Here is a 27,385-nt window from a genome sequence, read left to right on the forward strand (position 1 = left end):
TATGTCCGTTATACCTCAGTAAGGTTGAAATTTCAAAAAAGGTGACTGTCTCGGGTGGGTCATGGTCCTCACGGGGCCGCTCGGGGACGTGAGAAGGATCAGCACCCTCCAGCCCGCGGGCTCTCCCAAGGCTTGTTGGCAAAGGCGTGAGGTCTGCCCAGACGCCTCTCGGTGGATGTGGACAGTCTGCTCCTTCCGCATCTCAGGAATAAGGCAAACATTTGAAAAGGGCTTTACATGGCAAGGTACTAAGTGTGTGCTGGTCACAAGGAGTTACTTTCCTTAGGTCCCGGGACAAAATCTCCCTTCCTGGGTTCCTTCTGTCTTCCAGAGCTAAGTCCCCGCAAAGCTGCGTGCACGCAGAGGGGCAGAGGCCCAGGGGACCCACGAACGAGGGCAGGTGCAGCCCAGGGATGCTCACAGCGGACAGCCAGCGTGCGGCATCCCCCCGAGAGACCAACCCACCTGCCCCCACCCACCCCAGTCGGAGGGCCCGGCGCTGGGAGAGGCCTGCAGGTCCTCCCGGTGCCCCCATCCCTCCTCCCCGGGCCCGCGGTGACGACTTCTGCTCTGTCTGCCCGCAGTGAGTCCGAGCATGTGGTGGACATGGCCTTCCTGGGCACCCGGGCCGGCCTCCTCAGAAGCAGCCTGTTCGTGGGCTCCGAGAAGGTCTCTGACAAGTGAGTCCTGCCGGAGGCCAGGGAGCGGGGTCCCTGGGGTGCCCCTGTGGTTTGTGGGCAGACCTGTGCTGGACTCCAAGAGTACGGGGGGAGGAAGGGTTCGGGTTTACAGACTGGGACAGCCGGAGAAGCACCCCTTCCAGCCAGGCTTGGTCCCATCCTGGGCTCGTCCCCATTCACTCCCAAGAGGGGAACCAGATGCGGTCTTCCCGCCGGGACAGATCTCTGAGCAATGGGCTGAATCTTCCGGCCGCGCCCGTCCTTTGTCGACAACTTTCCCCTCCCCCAAGCCCGAAATTCTCGGATGGGGGTGATTCTGCCCCCCACCCTGGAGACAGTTCTGGACGTCACAGCTGGGGGAGGGCGGGGGTTGCTACTGGCATCCCGTGGGTAGAGGCCAGGGATGCCGCTGCACAGCCCACACTGCACCGGACGCCCCCCAGCGGTGCTGAGGCTGAGAAGCCCCGCTCCCAGCAAAGCCACCCGGGACCAGCCCACCAGGGTGTCCCACCCGGCACTGCAGCAAAGGGGGTGCCCGGGGGAGCATGCTGTGGGTAGGGGAGCGAAGCCACCTGCCACTCTGCAGACCACGAGACTCAAGTAGGTGGGCCCGCCGGGCACCTGGGGGGAACAGCCAAGAGGTCTCCTGCGCAGACCTGACCCCAGTGTCCTCGCCTCCCGCCCACCCAGGGCCCCAAGAGGGCGCCATCCGGGGGGGTCTTCCTCACGGACTCCAGGACAGACCCGCCATTTCCAGGAAGCAGAGGCTTCTAGGAAGAGGCATTAAGTGGCCCTCCCCCTCCCCACTCCCTCCCTGAGAGGTGGAAACCCAGGAAGCATCCTGCCTGGCCAGTCCTTCCTCCGCCGGTTAGAGACACGACAGGTGACCCAGGTGGACCAGATCCCGTGGGAGAACTGCAGACTCGCCCGAAGGCCTCGAGCCACCTGGGAACTTTCCTCCCCAAGCTCACCACCCTCATCCCCTTAAACTTCCTCCCCCAGTAGGAAAAACGCACATCCACGTCTTCCTGTGGCCCAGGCTGGACCGGGGACCACACCGGGCAGTGTGAGGGGAGGGTCTCGGATACCCCTGCACCCTCTCCAAAAGGCTTCCGAGAACGGAGGAGGGAAGTCGGTAGAGACGGACCCTCCTGAGTCAGGAACCAGCCCCACGAACGGCCGCGCGTGCGCTGCACACCTCCAGGGGGCTCCCCTTGCCTGGCCCCTGGCGTCGGTGCAGCCCGGGACAATGCAGACAGGCAGGTGGGCTTCTGAGAGCCCTGAGCCAAGCACGCGCAGAATCAAACCTCAGTCGTCCACCTGCAGGTTATCCACAGTCACTCTTTTAATCCCTACCAGATTCTCCCTGCTTCCCTCCCAGTCTGCTCTGGGCCAACACTCCCTTCTGTCGGCGGGCTGAGGCCAGCAGTGCAAAACCATAATTAGCAAGGTAGAGCTGCCCCGCAAAAGAAGACTCTACTGCCTGTGGCAGTAGCTGTTGCAGTAACCATTTGGGGGAATTTATGACCCTCTATGACTATACAGTTCCCCCCTGCAGACGCGCTAATCAGCTTGGCAAAGAGAAATTAGGCTGTACCCCGAAGAAATAAAGCCCGCAGGCAAGGAGTGTACAGAGAGGTGGAAAGGCTCTTTCATCACACAGGCCCTCCACTCTTCCTACGATGTGCCCTCAGACGCAGCAGCATTCGATTCTGGAAAAGGCAGGAACTGCTGGGGTGCACCCTCTGGGGCAACTCCCATTCAGGGGCGAATCTTTTCTTCTGCAACCCCACCGAGGCAGAGGGGAGTCGCTCCCCTGGCCCAGCCGAGTTGACCCGTAGGGACGAGGAGATAGGGAAGACCGTGCTCCCGGATCTGGGGCAGGCGCCAGAGCCTTCTCCTTGCAGGAGGTTCCTGACGCCGGCGGACGAGGCCAGCACGTTCTCCCTGGACCGCTTCCCTCTGTGGTACCGCCAGGCCGCCGAGCAGCCTCCGGGCAGCATGGTCTTCAACCTCTACTCGGCAGAGGGACCAGGTAACCCACACCCCAAGCTCCAGGGCGGGGGGGGCCAGGGCAGCCCTCCTTCCGCCGCGCTTGGGGTGGGAAACCGCAACGAGATACAGGACCGAACGTCCAGACCTCGGCGTCCGCTCACCCCGCTGGCCTCCACCTGCGCCCTGGGTGGATCATTTCGTTCCCTGGCCGGCAATCAACGATGCAGTTTAAAAGTTCAGCCGTAACAAAGGAAAGGGGTTTGACCCGAAAGTCAGGAAGAGCTGGATTCTAGCCCAAATTCCGCATAGGAGGACATTGAGACAGTTGGTCTCTGGAGAGTCTTGTATTTCCAAACATCTGAGGGTTTCTGAGAGTTGCTCAAACCACGAAAGGAACAGACTTTATTCCGTGGGGGGCTGCCGTGCTGTCTGGAACAGACTATATCCCAGGAGGATGGCTGAGCCCTGGCCTGCTCCCCCGCAGCTCCCGGTAATAGCGGGGCGCCTCCCGGCCGCCAGGCCGCTGGGGGCTGCAGGGCGTGAGGTGATGGCTGATGGGGCCCCAGGCACCCAGCCAGCACAGGCCTGCTAGTCCCAGGGCCAGGGGGGCTCCACAGCCCTGGAGCCCCCAACTCCCAGCCCGGCCCCCACGCTGAGAAATAACCCGAACAGGAAACGGTAAGTGGCCTTAACAGAGCGCCGAGAAAGCCGCACAACGTTTAGGACACAAAGGACCTTGGAGCTGCAAAGCCTCACCCTCTCAATTCACACTTGAAGTGACCACGGCCCAGGGTCCCAGAGTCACGTCTGGGGGTCCTGACCTCAGCACCGTGGGGTGAGGGGGCCTGCAGGTATCCTCGTCGTCCTGGCCGAGCGAGCCAAGGTTGGCGGTGAGGAGGGGAGACGTGGGGAAGAGGGCGGCCGGGAGCCGACTTGGGATGAAGCCGTGTCCTCCCTCCAGGCCGCCCATCCAATAGCCTCCTGCCACCGCCGCCACCAAAACCACCCTCAAGCCGCCCGACGGGAACCTCCCCGAGCTGAGCTGCCGGCTGGGGAGGCCCAGGCCCCGGGGCCCCGCCCGCGGCTGCAGGCAGCACCTGCCCTCCGGGTGCCCTTCCTCCGCATCCTCCGCCCGGCGTGTCGCTGACCTGCTTTACAGAACGCTTCTCCACGTGCCGCTCATCCGGTGTGCGCGCCCTCTTCTTACACAGGGAGAGTCCGGGGTTCAGAGAGTGCTGTGGCTCGCCCGGACCCCTCAGCGGGGGGACACCGGGGGTCTCTCCGCACTTCACTGTGTGTAAGGTGCTGCGACCCCAGGGCGCGCCCGCGAGGGGCCCCTTCCCGCACCGGAACCGGCGCCAGAGGCAGCTTCCCCTTCCGGCGCCACCCGGAACAGGAGGGCCCACGGGGTCCCGGGGGGTTCTGGGGTGAGGCCCTGCCCTCCGCCACGGTGACGGGCGCCCTCCTGCCACAGTGTCGCCGGGATGGGCCTGCGGGCTGCCGGGGGCTCTCTGGGGCGGGGGCAGGAGGGTGGTGGGCGGGAGCAGAGAGGAGATGAGGAGGGGCGGCCGGCGGCCGGGCGGGGGGGACCCTGCACGCTCCCATCCTCCCCCAAAGGGAGAAACCGACAGTTTTAATGGGGGGGTTCCCCTGAGGAGGTGGAGGGGCGGCTGCAGGGTGAGGGGAGGGCCCCGCCTGCCCAGGCTGACTGCAGCCCTCCGCCTGGGCCCGGTGGGCGAGCTCTGCCCAACGCGGAGCTGCCTTTTGCAGTCGGTGCTGAGAAACCTGCCAGCACAGAGCAGAGTCTCGGCGCAGCCCCGGCGGCGCAGGCCTGGTGCCCCTGCTTCCTGGGCCAGCCCCTGGGCCTGCCCCCCTACCGCCTGGTAGCCGGCTCACTCACCCGGGTGCCCGTGACGCAGGCCCTGAGCTCCCTGATGTCCCCAGAGAGCGCGTCGTTAGCGCCCCACACCTTCGCTTGGGCGTTTCCTCCGAGCCCGCGGAGCACACACAACGGGTCTGTCCTGAAAGCAGCTTGCGGCCGGGAACGGTGCGGGGGGGGGTCACCCCATCAGGATCCTCCAGACGTTTCTAGAAGCAAGGTGGGGAAGCCAGCTTCTGCGGCTGTCGTGGTCTCTTGTGTCTTCGTCATGGCCAATTCCCAGAGCCAAGGACGACCTTACATTGTGTCAGTTCCTAGAAGCAGAGTAATTTCTGATTTCTGTGAGATACTTGGTTCCAGCGAGGTGGGATGGGTAATCCTGGCAAAACAGCAGATATGAGAAACCGGTGGTGAATTTAAGTTTCACTACGACTGACACTGTAAGAGTCTCACGACCTGTTGGTTTCAAGCAACCTTTGATGTTAAGACATTCTAACAAGCGAGCACGTGGTAGAACTGTGCCCCTTTCTCAGGGTTTTTAGTGACGCACTTGATCCGTAGACAAGAGTGCCTTTTCCAGGGCTGTAAAATCCAGAAGCCGCGGGCATGCACTCGTCCGCGCCCCTCAGAGCCAGAAAGCTCTGTGCTTGATGCAGAGCTGAAGCTGTCACCTGAATTCTGTGCCTGGCGGCCTGGCTCTCCTAAGAGGTGGGGAGGTACCTCCAGGCAGGTCCCGGAGCCTGGCTGTGTCCCGGACGTGCAGCGTCCAGCCGGGCAGTGGCATGCAGGCCACCAGGATTCACGGGGCACCTCGGACGTGTCAGATGCCAGCCAGCCTTCTGTGCCCATCTCAGCCCTGGCGTCTGGCTTCCCGAAGGGGCTGTCATTGTTACCTTGACTCATGTAACTGATGAAGAACAACACAGGGTCAGCCAGCACTGTGTCTGGGAGCACAGCCCGTCCCCTGCTCGAAAGGGCCTCTTGATGCCACGCGAGTCTCCTGGGTGGGGCCCCACAGGGTCCCCGAGCTCCAGTGGGGCAGCTGCATGCAGACAGCTTTGCGGCCCTGAGACAGAGCAGGCCCGCAGCGTCAGGGACCCGATGGTGCGGCGCTGTCCAGGCGGCCAGGGGCCACCACACACTGACCTGGCAGCTTCGGAGCTGCATGGAGCGGTGGGCGGCAGCCGGCACATCGGAGGCAAGTACGAGGCGCTCCGCAAAGACCCGCGGTGGTGGCAGCAGGCAGCCTCCCGGGCAGCCCCTCGCTCGCTCAGGGAACGTCCTAGCCTGCTGTTTAGTGGGCTTCCCAGCCCACCCCACCACCCCGGCTCCTCCTCAGGCGCGGAGAAAGTGACTGGACAATTTTTCCCCCAGAAAATGCAGGCAAGCCGATGGTGGTGACCGTGAGCACAGCTGTAGCCGTGACCATGGACAACAAGACAGCCATTGCTGCAGGTAGGAGCTGCCCCTGGGCCGTGAGGCCGGGCAGTTGTGAGCCCGAGTCGAGAACGAGGCACAAGTGATGGAGGCGGCCCTGCGCGTGGTTTGCGGGGCCACGGTCTGTATGTTTTCCCAGATGAAATGTGGGGCTGAGGGGAGGCGGAGTCTTCCTGAGCCATTTTGTTTATACAGCTGTGAGGCCTTAGATCTAACAGAATTCATGCAGTAAACTGAAGCCCAGAGAGGTTGAGAGATCTGCTCAAGGTCACACAGGACAGAGACTGCCCAGACCTCCTTCCCACCCTCTTCATGTCGCTTCTGCCTCCACTGCCCACTGAGGGGAGGAGTGGGCTTGTGACTCAGACGCTAAAGTCCGAGCCCGTATGTGAGTCCAGTGTTCCCGTGCACGTTCTCATCCAGCCCTGGGGTGACCTGGTTTGGCTCCATTTTACAGATGAGGAAACTGAGGCCCAGAAATGTTATTTGCCCAAAATCCCACAGCTAATAGTCAATGAAGCTAGAATTTAAGCTCAGATCGCCTCTCTTGAAGGCCCAGGATCATGACCCTTTGTTGCAATTGGCCACAGAAGCCATGAGAGTACCTGGGGAGCCTCACGAGCTGCCCCGGCTTTGTAGCTTTTTGGAGCCTAAGAAGGGCCTTGGCACCCCTGCCCACTCGTCTGAGAGCCCTGAGGATCCTGCCCTCGGTCTCCGTGTCTCAGACCCCACTGTGTTCTGAGAAGCTGTGATGTCCTCACAGCTCTCAGCCATCCTGGGCACTGGGGTCGGGCGCCTGCATTGTGGGGGACCCCGCAGCTGCCAGGGGCAGGCGAGCGGGCCCCTCGTGTCTTCTCCCCCAGGCTGAGTGCCGGGCAAAGGGCAGGGCGGAGCGGCCCGGCAGGCAGGCTGCCCCTTTGTCCGCCCGCCCCAGCAAGGGCACGGCCGTCCACGCTGCGATGCAGGAGGGAGGGAAGGGCTTGGTCTGGTTGCTCGGAGCCTCGTTTGGAAACACGTGTGTCACGGGTCCTGAGGCTGCGCCGCCGGGCACTTTGGGGGGACCCGTGCCTTCCCAGCCGCCTTTCTGTCCTTCGCCTGGCCTGCTAAGCCCAGACCCTAAAGACTGTCCCGTAGCCCCCGCTCCCTCCATGACGTGGCCTTCTCAGCTCCCGCACACCCGAAAGCCCAGCAAATAGAAGGCACGCGGGGTCAGCCTGCTGGCTGCGCTCTCCTGCACTCTCCGAGTATTTGGCATCATTTTTAACTCAGCGCTGCATTAGAGCCAGGAGGGGTTGCCATGGAAACCGTGTCCGGGTGCCTCTGGTTCAACTCACTGCAGACAATCGCTCTGACGCTCGGGGGGGCACGGATGGGATAGGACAGGGATGAGGCACTGGAGACCTTTACGCTTCAATTATTTTTTTTCAGTCTCCTTTTGTAACTTCCTCCTCCTAGCCTGTGGCTCCGCCTCCCTGACCCTGGACCTGCGTGTGCTGTGCTGGCAGTTCCTTTCCTCGTGTGTTCTGTGACGGACGGGCTGCACGTTCGATGTTTGTGCCCTGGGCTGGGGAGGAGGAGGAAGGGCAGCTAGGGGGACAGCCAAGGGCCAGGCAGATGAATGAGGCGGCGTCGTCTAACCTCTAAGCAGGTATTTCTCAACGGTTCACGCAACATTTCTAGGACTCTACTGCTTAGATCAGGACCCACTTTCAAGTCTCTGTGCCCTCCAGGCCCCGCTTGGGAAACATCGCCAAGTGCCATGGTGGTACCACAACCTGCAAGTGTGTTTCCCCAGCCCAGCGGCCTCTGTGCAGAGGGCCTGCTGTCTGGAGCTGCCTGACGGCTCCTCTCCTCGGAGTTCCGCCTGCGTGCGCACGGCCCAGCCTTCAGACCGCGGGGCGCGCTCAGGACAGTGCATCTGCGCTCTGCCCCCATGGGGCCTGGTCTCCCAGCTCCGCTGTACCAGTCAGGGCCGCAGGAGGGCACCTCTCCCCAGTTACCCCCACCCAGGAAGGGGTCCAGCCGAACTCCTGGAACAGGGACCTGCTGGTTCCCGCCTCCCGGGGATTAGCTCCTGGCTCGCTGGGGTGTCACCTAAGGGAGGGCTCCTGGCTAGAAGAGAATCCCATCTTGGTCTGAAGACTGTGACCCGTGTAGCCCAGGCCCGGCCAGTCAGGCGAGGTGGGGCACGCGGGCCTCAGGTGGGCGAACAGCCGGAGGCCTTGCCGTCCGCTCACTCCTCCCCCGCCCCCGCCCCAGCCCTCCGGTCCATAATTCTGATCCTGCGCCTGCTGAGCCCTGAGGAGGGGTCGTCTGTACGTCAGCCTCAAAAGCACAGGACGTTAAACGGGGCTCGTCCTGCAAACCCAGCGACACCCCTCCAAGGCTGGTGAAACCTAGTCCCCTAGACAGCTCTCGGGGAGCCGCCCCTCCCGGCAGGCAGCAGGGTCCCCAGGGCCAAGGCGCGCCTCCTACCCCGTGGCCGTCTGCCCTTGACCGCAGGGCAGCCTCGCTCGGAGCGGGGCTGGGAGCAGGCCCGGGGCTCCGCGCTCGCCCGCTGCCCTCCCGGGGGCGCCCCAAGGCCAGGCCTCGGGCGGGAGCTGCCGTCCTCCTTAGGGGCCTGGGGACACTCTGTGCACCTATCTGGGGAGGTCAGGGGGCAGGAGCCACCGTCCTGGCTCCTGGCTCCTGCGTCCCCTCCCGCCCAAGGAAACCAGGTAGTACATAGGAAAATACAGTCTTTATTGGTCATCTGAAACAACGAACCAGAAATATAATTTTGCCTTTAAAAATCTTCCGTCTTAGGCTGAAGACACCACCCCTGACAACGTCCAGCCTTCCCTGACCCCCTCTAGAAAAGCCCCAGGTCTGGTGTCGGCTGGCGCCCCAAGAAGGAAGACTGCAGGCCAGCCCGGTGGGCAGCCTGCAGCCGGCCCCTCCACCCCTGTCCTGCCTCAGAACCATGTTCTGACGGCCGCCCCCGGGCCACTGCCTAGACTCCTGGCCGTCGCAGAGCCAGAAACCGGCCTGCTGGCACCTGACCCTCCGTAAGCGGCGGGGAGGCTGACGTCCGGCACAGGGAGGCCCAGGACTCACCGGGATCGCACTCCCCCGGGGGGCAGACCTCGGAAAGGGGGCCGGTGGACCCCACCCTGCACTGCCGCCTCCCACGCCCACCCCCAGCCTCTGTCCCTTTGCGGGGGGTTACAGGTAACGAGCAGATGGGCCCCTGGGCCCTTGCTCCGGTTTGGGCCCCAGTCCAGGTGCCACGAGGACTCCGGGAAGCCAGACTGAGCTGACAGAACGCTGGGAAAAGGACCCCATTACTGAGACCTCTGAGCAGAACCGGGGGGTCCTTTCCCTGCTCCCGGGGTCTGTTTGGTATATGCTGGCAGGAGGGTCACAGAGGATGAGCCAGTCCCCGCCCTGAGGTCACGGGCCCGGAGATGCTGAGGGCGGGACATGGCGGTGAGAGGTGCAGAGCAGCGGTTCTCGGGCCGCAGGCTGTGGGAGTGGGAGTGGTGCGGGTCCCCCCGGGGCCTGGCAGGGACGTACTTCGGCAGCGCTGAGGGTGAGTCCGGTGGTGCGTGGCCGGGCTCTGGGGAGGCCACCGTCCACACACGCCGCAGCTTCCAGGCCTCTGGGCAGGCGTCCCTGGAAATCCCAGCAGGAGAGGTGTGAGCGGGTTACCATGGTGACGGGCAGTCTCATCCGGCAGCACCACCTTGGCCTCTTGAGAGGATCTGGAAGGAATCCTTGTGCCGTGGGTTTGGGTTTCTCCCCATCCGCTGCAGGAGGTTGCATAAGCAAGCAGGAGGTGTGTGGCCCGAGGGCTGAGACCACGGGGGGACGCCTGGCTCTGCCCCCTGAGGTCCCACGACCTCTGTCCCTACGTGACTGTGTGTGTGATGCCGAGCTTGAGTGAGAACGACTAGTGACCCGGAGCTGGGTGGCTGGTGATGCAGGGACAGATGGCTTTGGCGAGGGCGTGGTGCTGGGTTGCCAAGTGCTGGTCCAGATGGCTGGGCTGGTCTGAATGCACAGTGGAACCAGCCATCGGGAGCTGGGCCCAGCATCTTCCTGGCGGAACCAGCCATCGGGAGCTGGGCCCAGCATCTTCCTGGCGGAACCAGCCATCGGGAGCTGGGCCCAGCATCTTCCTGGCGGAACCAGCCATCGGGAGCTGGGCCCAGCATCTTCCTGGCTTAGCAGAGAGTCGCAGAAACCGGCCCGGCACCCCCTAGATGCAGATGAGGTGGGGGGCGTCACCGGCTGTGACTGTGCCGGGAGCCGCAGGGGCACGGGGGCGCTGGGTCCGGGAGCCTCTGCTCGCACACACGTCTTTTCTGCCCGTGGTCCAGAGCGTTGGCGGTCCAGCGAGGAGCGTCAGCTTACTGGTATCTCGCGGACGCTCCGGAGTCCGTGGAGACACGGGCCCGTCTGCTGGCAGGCTGGGAGGAAGGTGGAAAGGGGGCGGGGGAGGCAGGGCTGGCGTGCCCCCCCGGCCCCTCCCCGGGCTCTCAGGCCACAGAGGAGATCTGCTTCTGGTCTTCGTGCTCGCCCTCCGGGTCACCCATCAGGGGCTGGCGCTTCTTGAGCTCCCGATGGTACTTGGCCATGAGGGAGGCGTAGATGCAGCCGTAGGCAGCGGCCACCACCATCATGATGCAGACCACACCGCAGACCACCCCCGCGATGATCACGGTGCCGATGGCCCGCCGCACGCTCACGGGCCGCGGCCTCTGCTTCTGGGGGCAGGCGGTGCTGGGCTCAGGCTCGGGCTCGGGGCCCGGCTTGGGCTTGGGAGGCTCCGGGCTGGCCTTGGTGCAGGGCGGCCCGGGGACCTCCAGCCCGGCTGAGCTCTGCTGGCCGTCCAGCTGGGAGCAGTAGTTGAACATCTCCATGGGGACCGCGCGCATGTCCTTCCCCCTGAGCTCCTTGGGCAGGGTGCAGGTCAGCTGATCCAGGCGCCCCCCTGCATCAGGAGAGAGAAAAGGGGGGCTGAGGCCGGCACGCCCTCCCCCAGCCCCAGGTCCCCACACGAGGCCCGGGAGGCCGAGTTTCCATCCGCAGCACTATCAATCCTGGAGTCACGGTGACAGGAGAGGAAGGGGAGAGGTTAGGGGGACTGGCGTACGGCGCCCAGTGACAGGGAGGCGGGGACACGTGTCACGGCGTTTAACCCGCGCAGAAGCCTCATAAAATGGACAGTGTCCCTGATCCCACTTGACAGAGAAGCAAACATTTCCACCTCTCCTGCTCCCCAGAGTCAAGCTGGCCCCGGGTGCTCAGGAAAGAGGGGCCAGGAGCCCTGCCAGACAGCAGCCCGTGCCTCTCCTAACTGACCTCTCCACTGACCGCCGTCCGTGACCGCCGGCTCTGTTCTCCCCAGCGACTCCGCCCCCCGCGCTCCTCCCGCCCCCGCAAAGGACAGAAGTCAGAGCCTCGGCCCTGCTCCTCCACGCGGGCGGGACCTTGGTTCCTAAGGCTCCTCCTTGGAAGAGGGAGAGGAGGGCGCAGGGACGGCAGTTTCCTCCTTGAGGGCAGCGGTGGCCCCTCAGCAGCCCGGCCACAGCACCTGTGAGCACAGGGGCGTCTTGGGAGGGCACCCTGAGGAGCCCCGAGGGCAGAGGAGGGCGTGCGGGCAGTGCAGGCTCACCCCGCGACTGGGGGGGCAGGGGGGGGAGGGTGCAGAGCACAGGTGGGGCGAGAGGAGGAGGAGCTGCCCAGACACCCCCCTTTTGGCCTCTCCCGGCAGCCCGAGATCTAGACGCAGGCGCGGCCCCCACGGAAGCGCCTGGGCTCCTGCAGCCCCGTCGCCGCAGTCTCCTCACACAGTAGACATCAACCTTTCCCGGGTGCGGAGGAAAAGAGCCCAGGTTTTTTGTTTTGGTTTGGTCTGGGTTTTTTTTGGAGGAGTGCATGGCGGGAAATAACTCTACTAGTGAAAAGTTCCTAAGATGTACGTTCCCCCTCCGTGCCCTTTAGCTCCCGATGACCGGTGACTGTCTGGAGGGGCAAGGACGTCCCCTCCAGATCACACATCGCTCTGGCTCTCCAGACCCCTGTCCAAGGCGTACATCCCGTGCACTGTGTCCAGGGCCTTTGCACGGGCGGGGGCTGGGCGTGGAGGTGCAGCCACCTTACCTCCCGGCTCCAAAAACCTGAGGCTGACTCCCTCCCGGCCAGGTCATCTTGGGCGAATCACTTTACTTATTTAATTGCTTATGAGTCTCGATTTTCTTGGCTGTCAGTAAGAATGGCCATCTCAGCTGCAGTTAGGGTTCAAGTAGGTCATGTACATGGTAAGATATTTGGAAACTGGAAACCATGCAAGTGTTATTATTTCTCCTCTCACAAAAACGGGAGAAAGTATCACAGTGACTAACATTTCATGGCACTTTATCGTTTGTAAAATGTTTTTAATTAACTAACACGTGATAATATTATGCAAATAATTAAATTGTGGAAACACTATGAAACAAAAGGAGTAAGACTTTGACGAAAGCATTAGCGTTCTTTTCACATCGATTCACTCATTCAGCAAATATCCATGGAGCCCTACTTCATGCTAGACACCAAATTGTGTCTAATTAAACCCGGTTAATATTATGACTTCCACCAGCAAGTGGACGTATAAATGAGTAAGTTTTATTGCGGACTCACTTTACGCTGAGTACTTTTCCAGACGCTTTCCATGTGTTACCTACCTAATCTGCACAGTGATTCTCTGAGATAGATATTGTTGTTTGCCCCATTTCACAGACGAGAGTACAGCCACAGAGAGGTCAATCAACTCTCTCAAGATCACACAGCTAGTAAGTGGCAGAGCCACGAGGCAAACCCAGATCTGGCGCTTTTAGCCAATAGGCTTACTTCTTTGCCCTTGTCCATTTCATTTAATCATTTCGAAGGTCATTCTAGAACTTTCCCGGGTCACCGAAAGGGGGAGCATTTGGCTTCTTAGTAAAAGCTTCGATAACAGAACTTCTAGGGAGAAGGAGTTGAGATCATCATCAAAAAGAAAATGTGAGCGCACTTGTGGCTTTGAACTCTATTCCACCCTCCCGACACTGTGGGTACTTAAGAGGTGGCTGCATTATTCAGAGGAGCGAGGGTGGTTTTATCCCTCCTCCTCCCGGGCCAGGGAAGCCTAGAGGCAGAGGACAATGATACTGTGTGTTTAAGTCCATCCCGAAACCTACAGAAGTGAGAGCAAGTCACAGAGAGTCAGCCTGAGGAGACAGGGCAGAGAAAGGCGGCTGGGAGCGGAGGGGATGGGAAGGAGGGGGCCGCGGAACCCCTCTGCCCGCCGGTGGCCAGGCTGGGCCCACTCCTCCCGACCTGACCCGTGCTCACCTCGGTAGGAGAACCACTCCAGCCAGTGCTTGAAGTCCCGCAGGTGGCAGTCGCACTCCCAGGGGTTGTCCCCCACCTGCAGCAGCTGCAGGCCGGCCAGGGGCTCGAAGGTCCGCCGGTCCAGGCTCTGCAGGCGGTTGGCGCGCAGGAACAGGGAGCGCAGGGCGGGGAGCCCGTCAAAGAGGCCGGGCGGGAGCCGGGCCAGGCCGTTGAGGGACAGGTCGAGGTGGCGCAGGCGCGGCAGGGGCCGCAGCAGCTCGGGGTCCAGGGCGCGGAGGCTGTTATTGCGCAGCTGCAGCTCCGTCAGGTTGGCCAGCTCCCCGAAGGCGGTGTGCGGCAGCCCGTCCAGGAAGTTGTTGGAGAGGTCCAGCCGCTGCAGGCCCGACAGGCTGGCGAAGGCCCCGCCGGGCAGGAAGCTCAGCCTGTTGTTCAGGAGCAGGAGGGTGCGGGTGGCGGCCGGCAGGTCCGGGGGCAGCGCGGTGAGGCCCCGGCTGCTGCAGTCCACCTGCAGGCCGTGGCCGTCACACGTGCAGGGCAAGGGGCAGGCGGGGAGGGCCTCCGCCGTGCACAGGGCAATCCAGCAGGTGAGCCCTGGGGGACAGACGGGGGATGGAAGGACAGCGGGGCGCCAGCTCCCGCCGCCTTCCCCTCGCATCCAATTCCCAGCACGCGGCCTTGCACTGATCCCCTCTGGTCCAACCACGAGCGGTGCCTTAGCGCTTGCTGACCACGTAAAAACAGAACTAACCCCCCGCAGCACGTCCGTGTGGACGGACGCCGCCGGGCACCCGGGGTCCCCACACGGCCCTGACACCACAGACGCTGACGTGACAGAGGATGTGAGGGTGTCAGAGGAGCCACCCCATGTTCCTCTCCCAGGGCCGCCGCCATGGAAGGATTCTGTCCAGAGAAAACGGCTCTGCTTCCTTCCCCTCTGCGCCGCCCCCCCCCACCCCGCCACCTGGAGCTGCACGGGGCTGATGGCTGTGCATGGGAGGGGCCGCGCTGCACGCACGAAGGGGCACACCGACCCCTGCCACCACTTCCCTGGTCTGCGTGAGTCCCACCTCCAAGGTGGGCCAGCGACTCAGGGTGAGGAGGGAGCCCGGGCCCGCCCAGGACCCACCCCAGAGACCACTGTGGAAACGGCGGAGTGAGACGCCGAGTTCCACGTCCACATGGAGGACGCTGGGGCGCGAGCCCCAAAAGTCGTGGGCCCGGAGCAAGTCCCACGTCTGTTCTCACTGTACAGCCGCCTTGCCCTTAGCCTGGGCTCCTGTCCCCAATTTCCGCAGGACAGATCTGTTGACAGCATTCCTTTCACGGTCCCATGCTTTGCCCAGGGCCCCTGTGGCAGAGCTGCAGGGGGACAGGTGCTCAGAGAACAGTCCCACAGGCAGCTCGCTCCGTGGCCCACCCTTCTAAGAGTGGCTGCAAAGCCCCCAACCGTCCCCAGGGTGTGCCTGGGGAAGGGGAAGGGAGGATCCCACCGGGCCGGGAGGAAAGGCCCCAGCCGAGGAGTGATGGCCGCTTGGCTCCACCTGAAGGGGCAGCAGCTGCCCTGACCAGGGGTCTGGAGGGGACGGTCCTGAGTCTGTGTCTAGTAGGGGTCTGGTGTCTGGTGTCCCAAAGGGCAGACCCTGACGGAACAGGGTGGGACTGTACCCCCCTTTCCTGGAGGATCAGTGACTCCTGAGAGGCACCTGCCAGGCTGACACCTGAGCGTCTTTGTTCTCGGGGGGAAATGAGCACAGGCACGGCCATGGACGCCAACTGGAAGCCCTTCCGGCCACCTGAGGTCACCTGCTGGGCCGCTGACCCTCCCGCTCTCTGAGCTGTCTGCGGCCAGGTCAGCCTGTCAGACTACCCCCGCCGTGCCTTCTGGAAGCCACCTGAATTCCTCAGACCTCACTTTCCCCAGAAAAACATTCAACCCATCCAGCCTCCCTCTCAAAAGGACCAGCATAACTACGGTCACTGCCCCCCACCTCCAAGAAATTCAGGCTGGCGTAAAAGCTCTAGTGACAAGAAAACAGAGCCCTGTGTTGCGAGGTGTTGAGTGATTCGAAAGGAGGTTGAAAGGGGAGCTGGGTCCCTCGGGATCAGCTGCTCTGCGTGGTGAATAATTCAGGCTGCTTGTGTCTTGGGGCGGCAGCATCACAGGGCTGACCGTGCGAGGGCAGAAGTCAGGCTGAGGGACGTCCCTCGAGACCATTCTTACCTCTTACCCTGTAGCCTTGACCCTTCACCTCGTGAAGAGAATTCCCAGGGCTTCCTTCACCCGACAGCTCACGAGGTTCCCTTGTGGGAAGTGGGCGGCCTCGGTTTCCCCATGTGCAGGAGGAGGGGCTGGACCCCCTCCCTAAGGTCCCTTCCAGTGTCACGTCCCCAGAGCCCACTGGTTCCCTCCGTCTCGGAGCTACGGGGGCTGAGCCCTAAGAGAGGCCTCCAGGCCCACCCAGCTGATGGCCGAGCAGGGAGAGGGAGGTTTGCCATTAGAGAAGCAGGACTCGCAGGGGCTGGGCCACTGGGGGCAGGAGCAGACCCACCTGGGGGGGCAGAACTGCCTGTGGAGCCCCTGCTCCCGACCCGCCCTCCACAGAGCTCAGAAGCAGCTCTTCCCCCGGCACCGTGGGCAGGGCTGCGGGGACGGGGCCCTGCTTCCCAGACCCAGGCCGTGGACGCCTGGGAAGCGCATCCCCGCATCGCCGCAGCTGGGAAGAGCATCCCCGCATCGCCGCTAAGCTGACCCCCCTCCACTCACAAGAGATCTGCCTCCACAGTGGGGCAAACCAGGTCCTCAGCTCGGGGCCGCTGCCCGGGGCCAGCATGGTGGCTGCAGGCTGTCCGGCCCTGCACCTCGAGGGCGAGAGGAGCCCCTAGTCCGCTCGGTCAGTTCTGAGAGAGAGGGAGAGAGCGCTGAGCGGAAGCAGGTGTCAGGCCGGTCCAGCCCGGGCTTAGGCAGGGGGCCCGGTGTCTCTTTACCCTCCGCTCCTGTTCGTCTCGGCTCTGATTCCCTGGGCGGGGGTGGGGGTGGGGGGTGGGAAGAGGAGCCGCCAGGGGGACCAAGAAGCCAGGAGCCTCAGCCTCCCTCGACAGCGGGGGCGCGTGGAGGGGCGGGCGGGCATCCCGGGAGCCCCGGGGCCGGAGACAGTGCTGAGGCCAGTGCTGGGCGAGGCAGGAGCCGTCCACCCCCCGCACCCCTCACCTCCCGCCCAGCCTCTGCCCGCCTCTTCTTCTTGTCTCCCTGGATGATCTCCTAAACGTGTTTGGAGCCACGTGGCCTCCTCTGCCTCCGGGCTTCCCCCAGCCCCAGGCGCGGAAATCATCAGGGCCAGCTGGCTCCCCAGCCCCACTGCACTCTTACCATGGCCCCCGAGGAGGCAGAGGCCAGGCCCCGCGCAGGGGCGGCCGTCGGCTCGCGGGTGAGGCCCAGGCCCGGCTCTTGCCACGCGGAAGCCCCCTGCTTGCCCTCCGCCGTCTCCCGGGGGGTGAGCGGCCGTGCTCTGTCTTCCGCCGCCGGCAGGTCGGGGATAAACCTCATCAGCTCAGGGGCTCTGCTGCAGCCGCTGCCGTCGGGGGACAGGGGAGGGAGAGGGCGAGGCTGAGGCGCAGAGAGCGGGTCCTCTTCCCGAGGGGCCTCCCCCTGCCCCGGTGACCTGCCCTGCCCCAGCCCAACGGCACAGGCCCTGTCCCGGTCCCGCTCCCTTCCAGACGCGGCCAGGGCCCCGTCACAGGGGCGGGAAAGGGGACTGCGGACCCCTGCAGCCGGCCCAGCGCGAGGTGGCGAACGGACAGCGATGGGCCGGCAGCCTCCCCTGCTCGGTGGCCACGCTGGACCCGGGGGCTCCGGGCTGCAGCCTCCCGCTCCCCTCCCACAGCCGCCTTAATTCTGGGAGCCCGAGGGGCCAGTGGCAGAGCAGAGCGGAGCTGAGGGGTGGGAGGAGCCGCTGGGGCCTCAGCATCTGAGCAGGGTCTCCCTCAGGCACTGGGGGCCTCTCCCGTCTCCTCCCCCCTTACCGCTGCCAAGCAGCCTCGTGGCCCCGTGAGCCCAGGAGCGCCGCAGCCCCGGGGGCCCTCAGCTGGGTCCCGGCAAGGGCGCCCGCTCAGGATGAGGGCCTGCCGGAGAGGGGGACCGCTGGGGGGGCCTGTCTGTCGCTCTGGGCTTCACCCCCCACTCAGGGGGCTCGCAGCCTCGCAGGGGCCGCAGAGCGAGTTGCACTGGGCAGGTGTGGGGCGAGGCGTGCAGACCCACATGCCTACAGGATGGATCCGGGGCCCTGGGCTGGGGGCGGAGGAGATGGCCAGAGCAGCTGAGGGGTCTTTTCCAGCTACCCTCCCAGGGCCAGGTCCCCCGGGCTCCTGGCTCAGACTCCCAGGTCAGGGAGGGCTCTGGGTTCAAATCCCTGCCGGCCGCTCCCTCGCTGTGTAACTTAAACAAACCACGGAAACCCTCTGGGCCTCGGTTTCCTTATCTCTAAAGGTGATGGCCAGAACACACTGTCCTCCATGAGGGTCAATCTAATCAGGGGAGGAGAGTTAACATTTGCTGAATTCAGGACACATTATCTTGCAAGACAGTCTCGGGGACTCCAAGCTTGGACTTGAGCCCCAGGTAGACGTAGGGAGACGTCAGTGCCCTGTGTCCGCGGGGAGGGGCGGCGGCTTACAGCACGTCTGCGGGACCTCTCTTTCTTGGCCCCCCCAGTCTCACACCTGGGTCTCCTTCTCTGTGCCTGGGCCCGTGCCAGGCCAGCAGCCGTCACATGGCGGTCACCGTGGGCTGCGCTCACACGCAGCCTCCCAGACCTCCATCGCCGAGGACACTGCCCACCCTCTCCGTGGGCCTCGGCCCCGACCCCTGGAATAGTCCCGCACTCCTCTCGCCAGCGAGGACCCGCAGGTCAGCAGCTCACAGCGCCCACACGGTGTCAGGCGGGTCAGCGGCCAGCCAGGCTCAGAGATGGAGACCAGCACGGCCGGTCACACGGCCGGTCAGGGACGGAGGCCCGCTCCCTGGTGACTGTCCCCCAGCAGTGGCCCCTGGGGGGAGACACGTGTGTGCGCTGAGCGGGGTGCACACACGGGCTCCCAGCACAGCATGTGATGCAGACCACCCCCCCAGAGAGCGTGCAGCCAGGCACGTGCTGACACACACACGCACATGGGTGCACTCACGCACACGCTGGCAGCCCTCCAGCATCCTCAGATGCTTTCACTCCCGCAGTTCCTGCGTGCCCCCGGCAGACAGATGCACGGGGGGACCTCCAGCCTAGAAGCAGGGTCTAGAGAAGCCCCCCAAGGGCCGCCCCCAACCCAGGACCCTTTCCACACTCAGACCCACGCCCTGGGATCTCTGAAGAAACGTGACGAGAACAAGGCCCCCCAGGTCCATGGGGATGTAGCCTGTGCTCCCTGGGGACCACAGAAGCAACCCTCAGGCGCTGTGGGGTCCAGCACCCTGCCCTCCAGCCCACCTCCAACCCAGCACCCCTTCCGGCCCCCAGAAGCATCTACCTTGTCAGGAAAGGGGGTGACCTACATTAGGATGCTAGGAGCACAGCAGCTCAGGCAGGCGTGGCCACTGCGGAATAAATTCACACCGTCTGGGAGGGAAGTCCCCACCCAGGTGGGAGAACGACGGGCCACGGAAACGAGTGAGGTGGCGGTCTCGGGGCTCCAAGCCCCACAGCCTGTGGGCATTTCTGTCCCAGTGCCAGGGACAGGGACACAGAGAGGAGGGTGGACCCAGCGGGGTCCCCAGCCTCCTTCACTGGGCTCTGCTGAGAGAATCAGGATAGAGGATGGGGCTGAGGAGCTGCAGGCTGAGTGACCCCGCCCCCAGAATAGAAGCATGGGCTCTGTGCCCCAGCCCGCTGCTGCTCAAGCGTGGTCCACAGACTATCGGCACCCGCCTCGCCAGGATCTTCCTAGACTCAGCCCAGGCCGACTGGGTCGGGATCTGCCTCTTAGCAAGATCTCAGGCCATTCACGTACCTGGTCACGTTTGAGAAGCACTGGGCTAGGTCACTTCTCTCCCGGCAGGGCAGACCCGGCACCTCCGGGGAGGCCCCGACAGGGGATGGCCGGGGCCCGGGCAGCGGGGGGCGGCGGTGATGGGGGATGCTGACGGTAACAGCTCCTGCAGCAGGGCTCCGCATGGGGAGAAACCATGCCCGCAGGGAAGCACCTGTGTACGGGCTCTCTGGGGTTAGAAGCGCTGTTAACACCGTTTTGCGGATGGGGACACTGAGGCTCGGGTCACGTAGTAACTTGCCTCCGGGCAGGCAGTGGAAGAGTGCAGCCTCGGGCGCCAGCAGCCTCACAAGCCTGGAGGCCGGCTCTGCCTGACCCGCCTGCGCGGAGGCTCCTGGAGCCGGAGCAGGGAGAGGGCTGCACCCTCTGGTTTGTGCCGCCCTTCACGGCCCACCGGCCCTTCCTCGCCCTTCCGCTGCCTCTCTGCGCCCGACGCGGGTGCCCTCATCCAGCCGGGTCGCCCCCTCCCCGCCAGCCTTCTTCCCGGGGGCGTCACAGATGCAGTGGGGAGAGGGAGGCAGGGGTCTTGCTGGGGAGTGGGGGGCGCGCTGAGGTGAGGAGGTGGGCTGGGAGCTCCGCGGGGGTGGCAGCAGGAGCAGAAGGGCCCACGGGCTCCTGCGGAGTCGCATGGGGTGCGGCAGCCCCCGGAGGCTGGGGTGGGGGTGGCGGGGACAGCTTCCCTGCCCCACGGGAGGAGCAGCCTGCCTCGCTCCCGCCCCCGCAGACGCCCAGGTTAGGGTGGGCGCCCTGACCCCTCTGTGCTTCTGCCCCCCACTCCTCCTCCGGGCAGGGTTGACTCAGTCTCCAGCCAGAAACCTCCAGCAAACCCACGCGGGCCTGGTGTCCACGCCCTTCCTCTGGTGCTGCGTGGTCACGTCCGTCCCCCCAAGTCAGTGTCCAAGCCGCACAGCCATCAGCGCCCACTGTGCCTTGACCTGGGGCTCCTGCCCCCTGGGACGTCTTGCTGGCCTGCCGTGTCCCCCCTCCCCAGGGACCTCCCTTTGGCCAAGGTTCCCCAACCCGGGACAAGGCCTCTGTGCCCCTTCACTGTGCAGACAGGTGAAGGTCACGGGCTAGCGAGAGGCAGGGCCGGGACGGAGGCCACGCCTGGGGCTTCAAGGGCAGCATCTGCCCGCCCACCCAGCGGGGCTGAGAGGCACCCGGACAGCGGACAGGGGGACAGCGGGCGGACAGGGGGACAGCGGACAGGGGGACAGCGGGCGGACAGGGGGACAGCGGGCGGACAGGGGGACAGCGGGCGCCCACGCTGAGCCCTGGGGTGCTGTCCAGGCTGTGCGCCCCGCCTGCAGCCGCCGGTCTGGCCTTCCGGGCCCTTCCCACCGCTTCCCTGCCTGGCATCCCCGTAACACACGCGGCTCAGGCAGCGCGGAAGCTGGTTTTTTTAAATCTCTAAATTTGTACTTGGAACAGACAAACCCCCTGGTGCATTTTTAAACGCGTGCCCCGTTCTCATGCCCGCCTTCCTGCAGCCTCGTTTCCTTGTCATCCTTCCTTGTCAGACATTCCCAATCCCAACCAGACCCTCTGGGAAGCGGAACAGAAAAGCCCCCATCACCCCTTGCAGGAGCTGCTCTTGGGCCCGCGGGCCTGGCTCGGGAGGTGGACCCGGGCAGGCAGGGTGGAGAGGCCTGATCTGTGTAGGAGGAGGGGGGGAGGCCTCCCCAGGCACCCCAGCCCTAAAACACCCCCCTCCCCGTGCCCCTCAGCTTTGGGGGCTGGAAATGGGAGCAGGGTTTGCTTGTCCCAGGCGCAGCTTCCAGCCAAACCACAAAGGAACCAGATCGGTTGCTGAAGAAGCTCCCCGTCCTCCTCCTGCCCGCCCCAGCTGGCTTCCCTGGTCTCCCTCTCTTGGCAAAGCAGCTGGATGGAGCCTGTGCCGGTGTGGAGGGGGACACGGCCGCGGGTCCCCTCCCGGCTGCGCGCCCCGGCCCATCTCCACACGCTCAGCCCGCCCCCCGGCCCTGTAGTTAGCTAAGCTGCCGGGTGTCAATCTGAGCCAGACCAGGCAATGCCCCAGGCGGCCTGACAGCCAGGTGCCAGTGTCCCCACCAGCCACCCCAGACAGGCGGACAGCAGCTCAGGGAGAGGACAAAGGGCCCCGAGAGTGAGCGGGGAGGCTGGGACTCCCGGTCAGACGGCCTCTATCCTGCGTTGTCCTGCCCCGGCCACGTACCACCCACCCCAAGCTGAGTCCACCCTGCCCCCCAAGGCCACTTGAGCTCTTCGTAGGTAGAGAGGGTGTGCAGCTGGGGGACCCCAGCCCCACCGGGCCTGGGCGGGCTGGGGGCAGAGCTGGAGCCTCGAGGAAGGGCCGGAGGAAGGGCTCCGAGGCTCCTCTCCCGCATCCACTCCCGGCCACGCCCCCCCATACGAGCCGGGGACTCAGGTCCAGCTCGGGGGACCCTCTGCACCCCTGTCCAAGGACAGCCTCCTAGAGGCCAGCGCCCCTCGCTGAGGGCGTCCTGTAGAGGCCGGTCAGCACCCCTGGTCCCTCCCCACGCTTCGGCGCCAGCCCTCCAGCCTGCCACCACACAGACGTCCTCTGTGCCGGCCCTGTCACCAGCGCCCCCTTTCCCCTGGCACCCGAGTCCCTGGGGCTGGCTGCCGAGCCGGGCATGCAGGCGGCACAGGGCTCCTGGCTGGCGCCCCCCATGCTGCAGGGACCGGTTTCTATGCCACCGGGCCCGTCATCTGGCACTGGCAATGCCTCCTCCCCCTCCTTCCCCCGCAGAATCCCACCTCCTGTCCCCAGCACTGGGAGGTCAGAGTTGCCTGTGCCCTTTGGCTGCCCAGGGGTCCGGTCCTGAGCACTGCCCCAGCCCCAGCCACTGCCGCCAGGCAGGCGGCAAAGCAGCTCTCCGTGCAGGCAAGGAGCCCAGCGGAGATGAGCTCGGGCCCCAAGCCTGGCCCCTGCACCCCCCGCGCCCCTGCCCAGCCCACGGCACTCACCTTCCGCACCCCAGCGAGCGCCCTGAATCAAGTGGTCTGCGCCGTGCAGTGAGCCCCTCCTGGGATTCCTGGAGAAAGGAGACAGCGAGCGCAGCGGCACCAGCCTGATCCCCCCGCAGGACCTGGCACGCAGAGACCCGGCGGGAGGAACGCCTGAGGCCGTCTCCCACGGCGGGCAGCCGGGTCAATAACACACCGAGGAGGAGAGGGAGGGACGCGGGAGCCGTGGAGAGGGGCAGGCGGGGAGGGGGAGCGCGTGTGGGGAGCAGAGAGCAGCGAGTGACAGCGGGGGAATATCCATGATGACAGCGACAGGCGCGCACACGGGAAGGCGGGCCCACGGAAGGCGGGCACACGGGCGCACACACACCGGAGGCGCTCACCCCTGAAACGCTCCCGTTTCAGGGGGAGACGCGGCCATGAACTGCAGCGGGAGGAGGACTGTTTACCAGGCCCCTCTGTTTTCCCTCCCCACCTCCGCAGGCTCTCCCAGCCCTGGCTGCCGCCCCCTCTGGCTTTGTCCCCCCTCCCCTTGCCTTTGGGGACACAGGGGCAGGACCCAGGGGACAAAGGCCCCGGGAGGCTGGGTCTGAATCCTGTTTGGAGGTGGGGGCAGTGTCTCCCACCCTGCCTGCAGGAAGGGAAAGCTGATCCGGGTCTCTGTCAAGGGGCGGCTTATTCCAGAGGGGGTAGCTGGAGGGGTGCACGGGGGCCCATCTGCCCGGTGGTCCTTCGGAAAGGGGCCCCAGGCCACACAGCCGGTGGCACGCGGTCACGCAGAGGTCACTGAGCCTCGTGACCCCAGACCGGGGCTATTTGGGGAGGGAAATGCAGGCAGGCTGGGCCGGGGCCTGGAGTCAGGTTGTCTGGAGCAACCTGGGGCGAGCCCTGAGGAGGGGGCCAAACCCAGCCCCGCCTCCCCGGCCTGGGCTTCTGCTCCATCTCGGCTGGATGGGAAGAGACTGGTATCAAGAACTCAGAGACGTCTTTACCAGCCAATCAGGACAAAGGAGTTGGAGAAATTGATATTCCAAGGGAAGGCAAGTGTTGATCCAAAGGAAAGGAAGCCAGGGACCAAGTCAGGGGAGGAGCCGCCGGCCAGAGCTGGACACGTGGCATGTTTCTGGCGTCCCTTTTCCATTTCGCCTGCTTTCTGGGGGGTCCACTGTCAGCCCTGGGTGCGGGTTGAGAGACCCTCCTTGACTCAGGATGCCCCCACACCCTCTTCTGTCTGCTCCGCCGTTCGACACAGCAGGGATTCCCTGTCTCCCACCCCACGCCCATGTCACACACACCTCACCTGCCCCCAAACACGCTTCCTGTCCCCCAGCTGCAGGAGAGTGCGTCCTTCCTGGAGTCTGGGACCCTCTCCTCACCCACGGGGTACATCCTGCTCCTTGAAAACTCAACCAGAACTCACGTCCTGGTGCACCGTCCCAGGCTAGTGCCCGCGGGACCTTCTCCTCTGACCCGTATCACAGAGGACGCGTGGCAGCTTTCTGTGGGTGGTTCACCCCCTTTCCTACACTGGGGGCCCTCCCGGAAGAGGGGTCCACCTCGCCAGGCTGAGTGAGGAATGAGCCGGAGGAAAGAGCGCAGCCGGGTGTCAGGGCCCAGAGTCTGGGCTGTGCTGCTCACTGACCAGCCGTCAGCTGCCTGTTAGCCCCACAGCCCGGGGCTGCCCTGCAGTGAGCAGGAGGGGTGCAGGTCTCCGGGGTCCCTGGGCACCAGCTCCCCAGCTGGTACCTAAAAGGTGGGCCCCCGCTGACTCCGCAGCCCTCGTACAGGTCAGCACAGCCTGCAGCTGGGTTTCAAGGACCAAGTGGATGGGAGGGCGAGGGGGACGATGGAGTTTCTGGCCCCCCGGGGCATGACCCCCCCAGGGAGGGTTTGTGTGCGTGCAGCACAGCTGTTCTGTGATGACAAAGCAGCAAGGAGGTGACAGCCAGGACGCAGAGCAAAGAGGTGCATCTTGATAAGCCGTCTGCCGCCTGTGGCCTTATTGAGGCTCTTTGTCTGCCAGCCAAGCGGCGCGGGTCTTAAAGAAAAGCTGCTTTGCAGGAAGGCAGGCAGAGGGAAAGCGGGACTCGGCCCGGGATGGGCGACAGGCCGGGCTGGGGTAGGAGGAAGGGGGTCCAATCGCTCCTCCTCCATCAGATTGCGGTAGGTCCCCCTGGGGACCGAGGTCGGGCTCTAACACAAGGACCCGCCAAGCACAGGCCTGGAGGGGTAAGCAGCCTGCAAGGATGGAGGCCTCGCCTGCCCTCGGGCCGGGCCTGGCTCTCTCCTCACCATGCGCTCTGCCCTGTCTGCAAAGCCCAGCACCCAGGGCTATTCTCTGCTGCACACAGCAGGCTTCCAGGAGCTACCGGGGGCAGGGTGGCCAGCCTGGGGTCCACTGGAGCGAGGGAACGGGGGCCGAGGGCCGCCCTGGAGTCTCTCAGGAGAAGGCTGGGCTCTCGCGGTGTCTGGGGTGGAAAAGCACGATTTGGGGTGTGAGGCAGGCGTTGAACAGAAGGATCTGAAACATTTCGAGCCCCGAGGTAAAGCCGTCAGGCGTGGCAGAGCACGGCTAACAGTTCTCCCTGGAGGAGGTTCTTCTTGTGTCTCACCTGAATTCCCCGTCTCTTTGTGGGTTCCCTTCTGGGTCCTCGAGGGCACCAGAGCCCAGCTAGATCGCAAGCATCTATAGAAGGGCGGGGCCCCACGTGGATGAAGGAGTTCAGCAAGGTGCCCACACCGGAGGTAAGGGGAAGGTTTGCAGAACTGGCTTCCCAGCCAAGCGGCTGACTCAGTGGAATTCACAAGCATTTACTTATTTAGCTCGAAAAATATTAATTGAGCCCCAATGCATGCTAGGTGCTATCCTAGGTGCTAGGTATTGGAACTCAACCCCCCACCCTCCCGCCTGCTCTTAGCCCCCATTCTAACGGGGCAAGACAGACTATAAATGAGAATAAAGTAAATAAGTCATGCAGCTTAGAAAACAAAAAGGGTGATGAGATAGAGGGTGAACGGCCGGCCGCAGGGAGGACTGCGTTATCTGGGAAGTCAGGACGCCGCCCCAGGAGATGCTGTTTGGGCCGAGATCCAGCCATGAGAAGGAGCCTCCTCCTAAAGTTCTAGGGAAGAGCATTCCCAGGGGAAGAAGGCAGCTGGTGCAAATGCCCTGGGGTGGGAACAGGCTTGGCCTGTTTGAGGGAGAAAGGGATTTGGGCTGAAGTCAGAGGTAGGGCGGCAGGGCCAGCTCCCTTGGGGGCTTGGACACCAAATTACAAAGGAATTTCAATTTTGTTCTAAGGGCAGCGGGAAGGCCTTGGAAGGTTTTGAGCAAGCGAGAGACGTGATTTGATCTTCAGGAAGGTCACTCTCGTGCTTCTGTGGGGAGCGACCCGCTCAGGGGTCTGTGGCATTAATCCAAGTGGCTCTGGGGGGTAGCAGTAGGGGTGGAGAGAGTGGGCAGATGCGTGACGTTTCGGAACAAAGGCGGCAGCACTTGGTTGGGACGCGGGAAAATGATAACAATTAGGTAGAAGGTGTGTCCCCATGTGGGGAGGTTTGGGGAGGAAAAGCCAGAGTTAGGTCTTGAACTTGTGAAGTTTGAGATGCCTACTGGTGACCCAAGGGGACTGGCACCAGGCAGGTGGAAGCCCTAAATCCTAGGAGCGGGGCTTGCCTTGGAGGAGCCCGTGGTCCCACTGAGATGGAGCCTGGTTCCGAAAAACAGGCTTGAGGTCTCACTCCTCCCATCTCTACCCACAAGCCTCAAAATCCTGCTTCATTAGAGAAGCACTAACCCCGCTCTCTCAAGACTCCCTGTGGTGAAATCACAGAATTTCTCCCAGCTCAGAGATGCCGGGACTCCAGGAGACTTGGCAGCGAGACATCGAGAGGCCGAGTCTGGCTCGAGAAAGAGTCTGAGAGCTTTGACGCAGAGGCCAAGGTCGGGATAAATAAGCGTTCCTAAATCCCAGAGGTTCGAACATCCTAAGCTTTCATGTGACTCCCCTCTGACAATTGTTAGGCGGTTCCACTCTTTCATGCAGCCTTTTTCTACAGGTGAGAGAAATCTGTCTAAAGTGAACATCAAGGGTGGTCCTAACAGGAAGAACGAGGGGCCTCCCGCAGCCTTAGAGAGAAACGGGGGAGGGGAGCACGCCTCACCTGCAGCTCAGGTGCTGCACCTGGGTCTGTCCTCTTTGCCATGAACCGAGATGTGGGCCTACCCGTCCCCTTCCGGCCCACGCCTTTTACCCGCCCCCCGGGCCTTGCAGCAACGAAGAAGCCCCCGACTGTGATGGAAAGTCTCTCCAGCGAGCCGTCACTGGGGTGACTGCAGAATGTCCCGTGAATACGGCATAGTGCTGGCAGCCCGAGCCATCCCCACGCCACAGGCAAGGGGACCGGGCCCTGAGCGGGGAGCTTGCCCAGGCCTGTCAGCCCCCTCCCGACGGGGGCTCAAGCCAGGCCAGAGGAGAGAGGTGGGGTGCCTTAGAGACACCGGGCGCGTGGGTCCCGCTTCTGTGTTCAGGGGCCAGGCGGCTCGGGCGAGGCTTCCCCAGCCGTGAAGCCCCAGCGACAGCAGAGCCGGCCTGCTGTGTGGACACGAGCTCAGGACGCGGGGTGCCTGGCACTCAGCCCACTGTCTATATTCTTGTCTCTGATGGTAGGAGGCCGGCCTCGTTTCTTTGTTCTTTTTCTTTCACTATAACCTGCCTTTCTTTCTATTCTCTGGCCCCAGATTTCTCTTGGCATCTGGGCACTGGCTTGCGTTCTCCAAGCGTTTGGGGACCAGAGAGGCGTGGCGGCCCTTGTGGGCGGCGGCATCAAAGCCTGGTTTTCTGGGGCTGGGAGCCTCCTGCAGGCCTGGGCGACACGGTCTCGACTTGCGAGGAAGGAGCCTTCTTACAGATCGGGGTGGGGGGCCGGAGCGGAGCAGGTGGAGGGGCTGTAACTACCCACAGAGGCCCTGAAATCCAGCCTCGGTCTCTGCGGGAAAGGGGAGAGCGGCCTTCCCAGGGCGCCTGCC

General features: G+C 64.0%; 2 protein-coding genes across 2 annotated transcripts in view; one reads left to right on the plus strand and one right to left on the minus strand.

The window, feature by feature from the left end:
• CACNA2D4 (calcium voltage-gated channel auxiliary subunit alpha2delta 4) overlaps positions 1-27,385 on the plus strand; it is an 87,558-nt gene that overhangs the window by 43,002 nt on the left and 17,171 nt on the right. The window contains 3 exon segments of the mRNA XM_082350488.1: positions 585-680; positions 2,588-2,715; positions 5,929-6,009. Coding sequence (XP_082206614.1) covers positions 585-680; positions 2,588-2,715; positions 5,929-6,009 — 305 coding nt within the window.
• On the minus strand, positions 8,493-26,606 carry LRTM2 (leucine rich repeats and transmembrane domains 2). The gene is made up of 5 exons (XM_082350511.1): positions 22,357-26,606; positions 16,718-16,919; positions 16,115-16,248; positions 13,351-13,941; positions 8,493-10,966 (listed from the first exon to the last, which is right to left on the minus strand). The coding sequence occupies exons 3-5, from the start codon at positions 16,179-16,181 to the stop codon at positions 10,512-10,514; spliced, it is 1,113 nt and encodes a 370-aa protein (XP_082206637.1). The 5' UTR covers positions 16,182-16,248; positions 16,718-16,919; positions 22,357-26,606; the 3' UTR covers positions 8,493-10,511.

The sequence above is a fragment of the Balaenoptera borealis genome (assembly GCF_965194805.1).
Source record: "Balaenoptera borealis genome assembly, chromosome: 13".
NCBI classification, from domain to species: Eukaryota; Metazoa; Chordata; class Mammalia; order Artiodactyla; family Balaenopteridae; genus Balaenoptera; species Balaenoptera borealis.

Excerpts from the sequence above, each read along its gene's own strand:
- LRTM2 (XM_082350511.1), bottom strand. The coding sequence starts at position 16,181 with ATGCTGGCCCCGGGCAGCGGCCCCGAGCTGAGGACCTGGTTTGCCCCA. Across the intron at positions 13,942-16,114 it reads ACTGTGGAGGCAGATCTCTT|GGCTCACCTGCTGGATTGCC; the intron begins GTGAGTGGAGGG and ends TCTGTCCCCCAG. Across the intron at positions 10,967-13,350 it reads GGAGTGGTTCTCCTACCGAG|GGGGGCGCCTGGATCAGCTG; the intron begins GTGAGCACGGGT and ends CTCCTGATGCAG.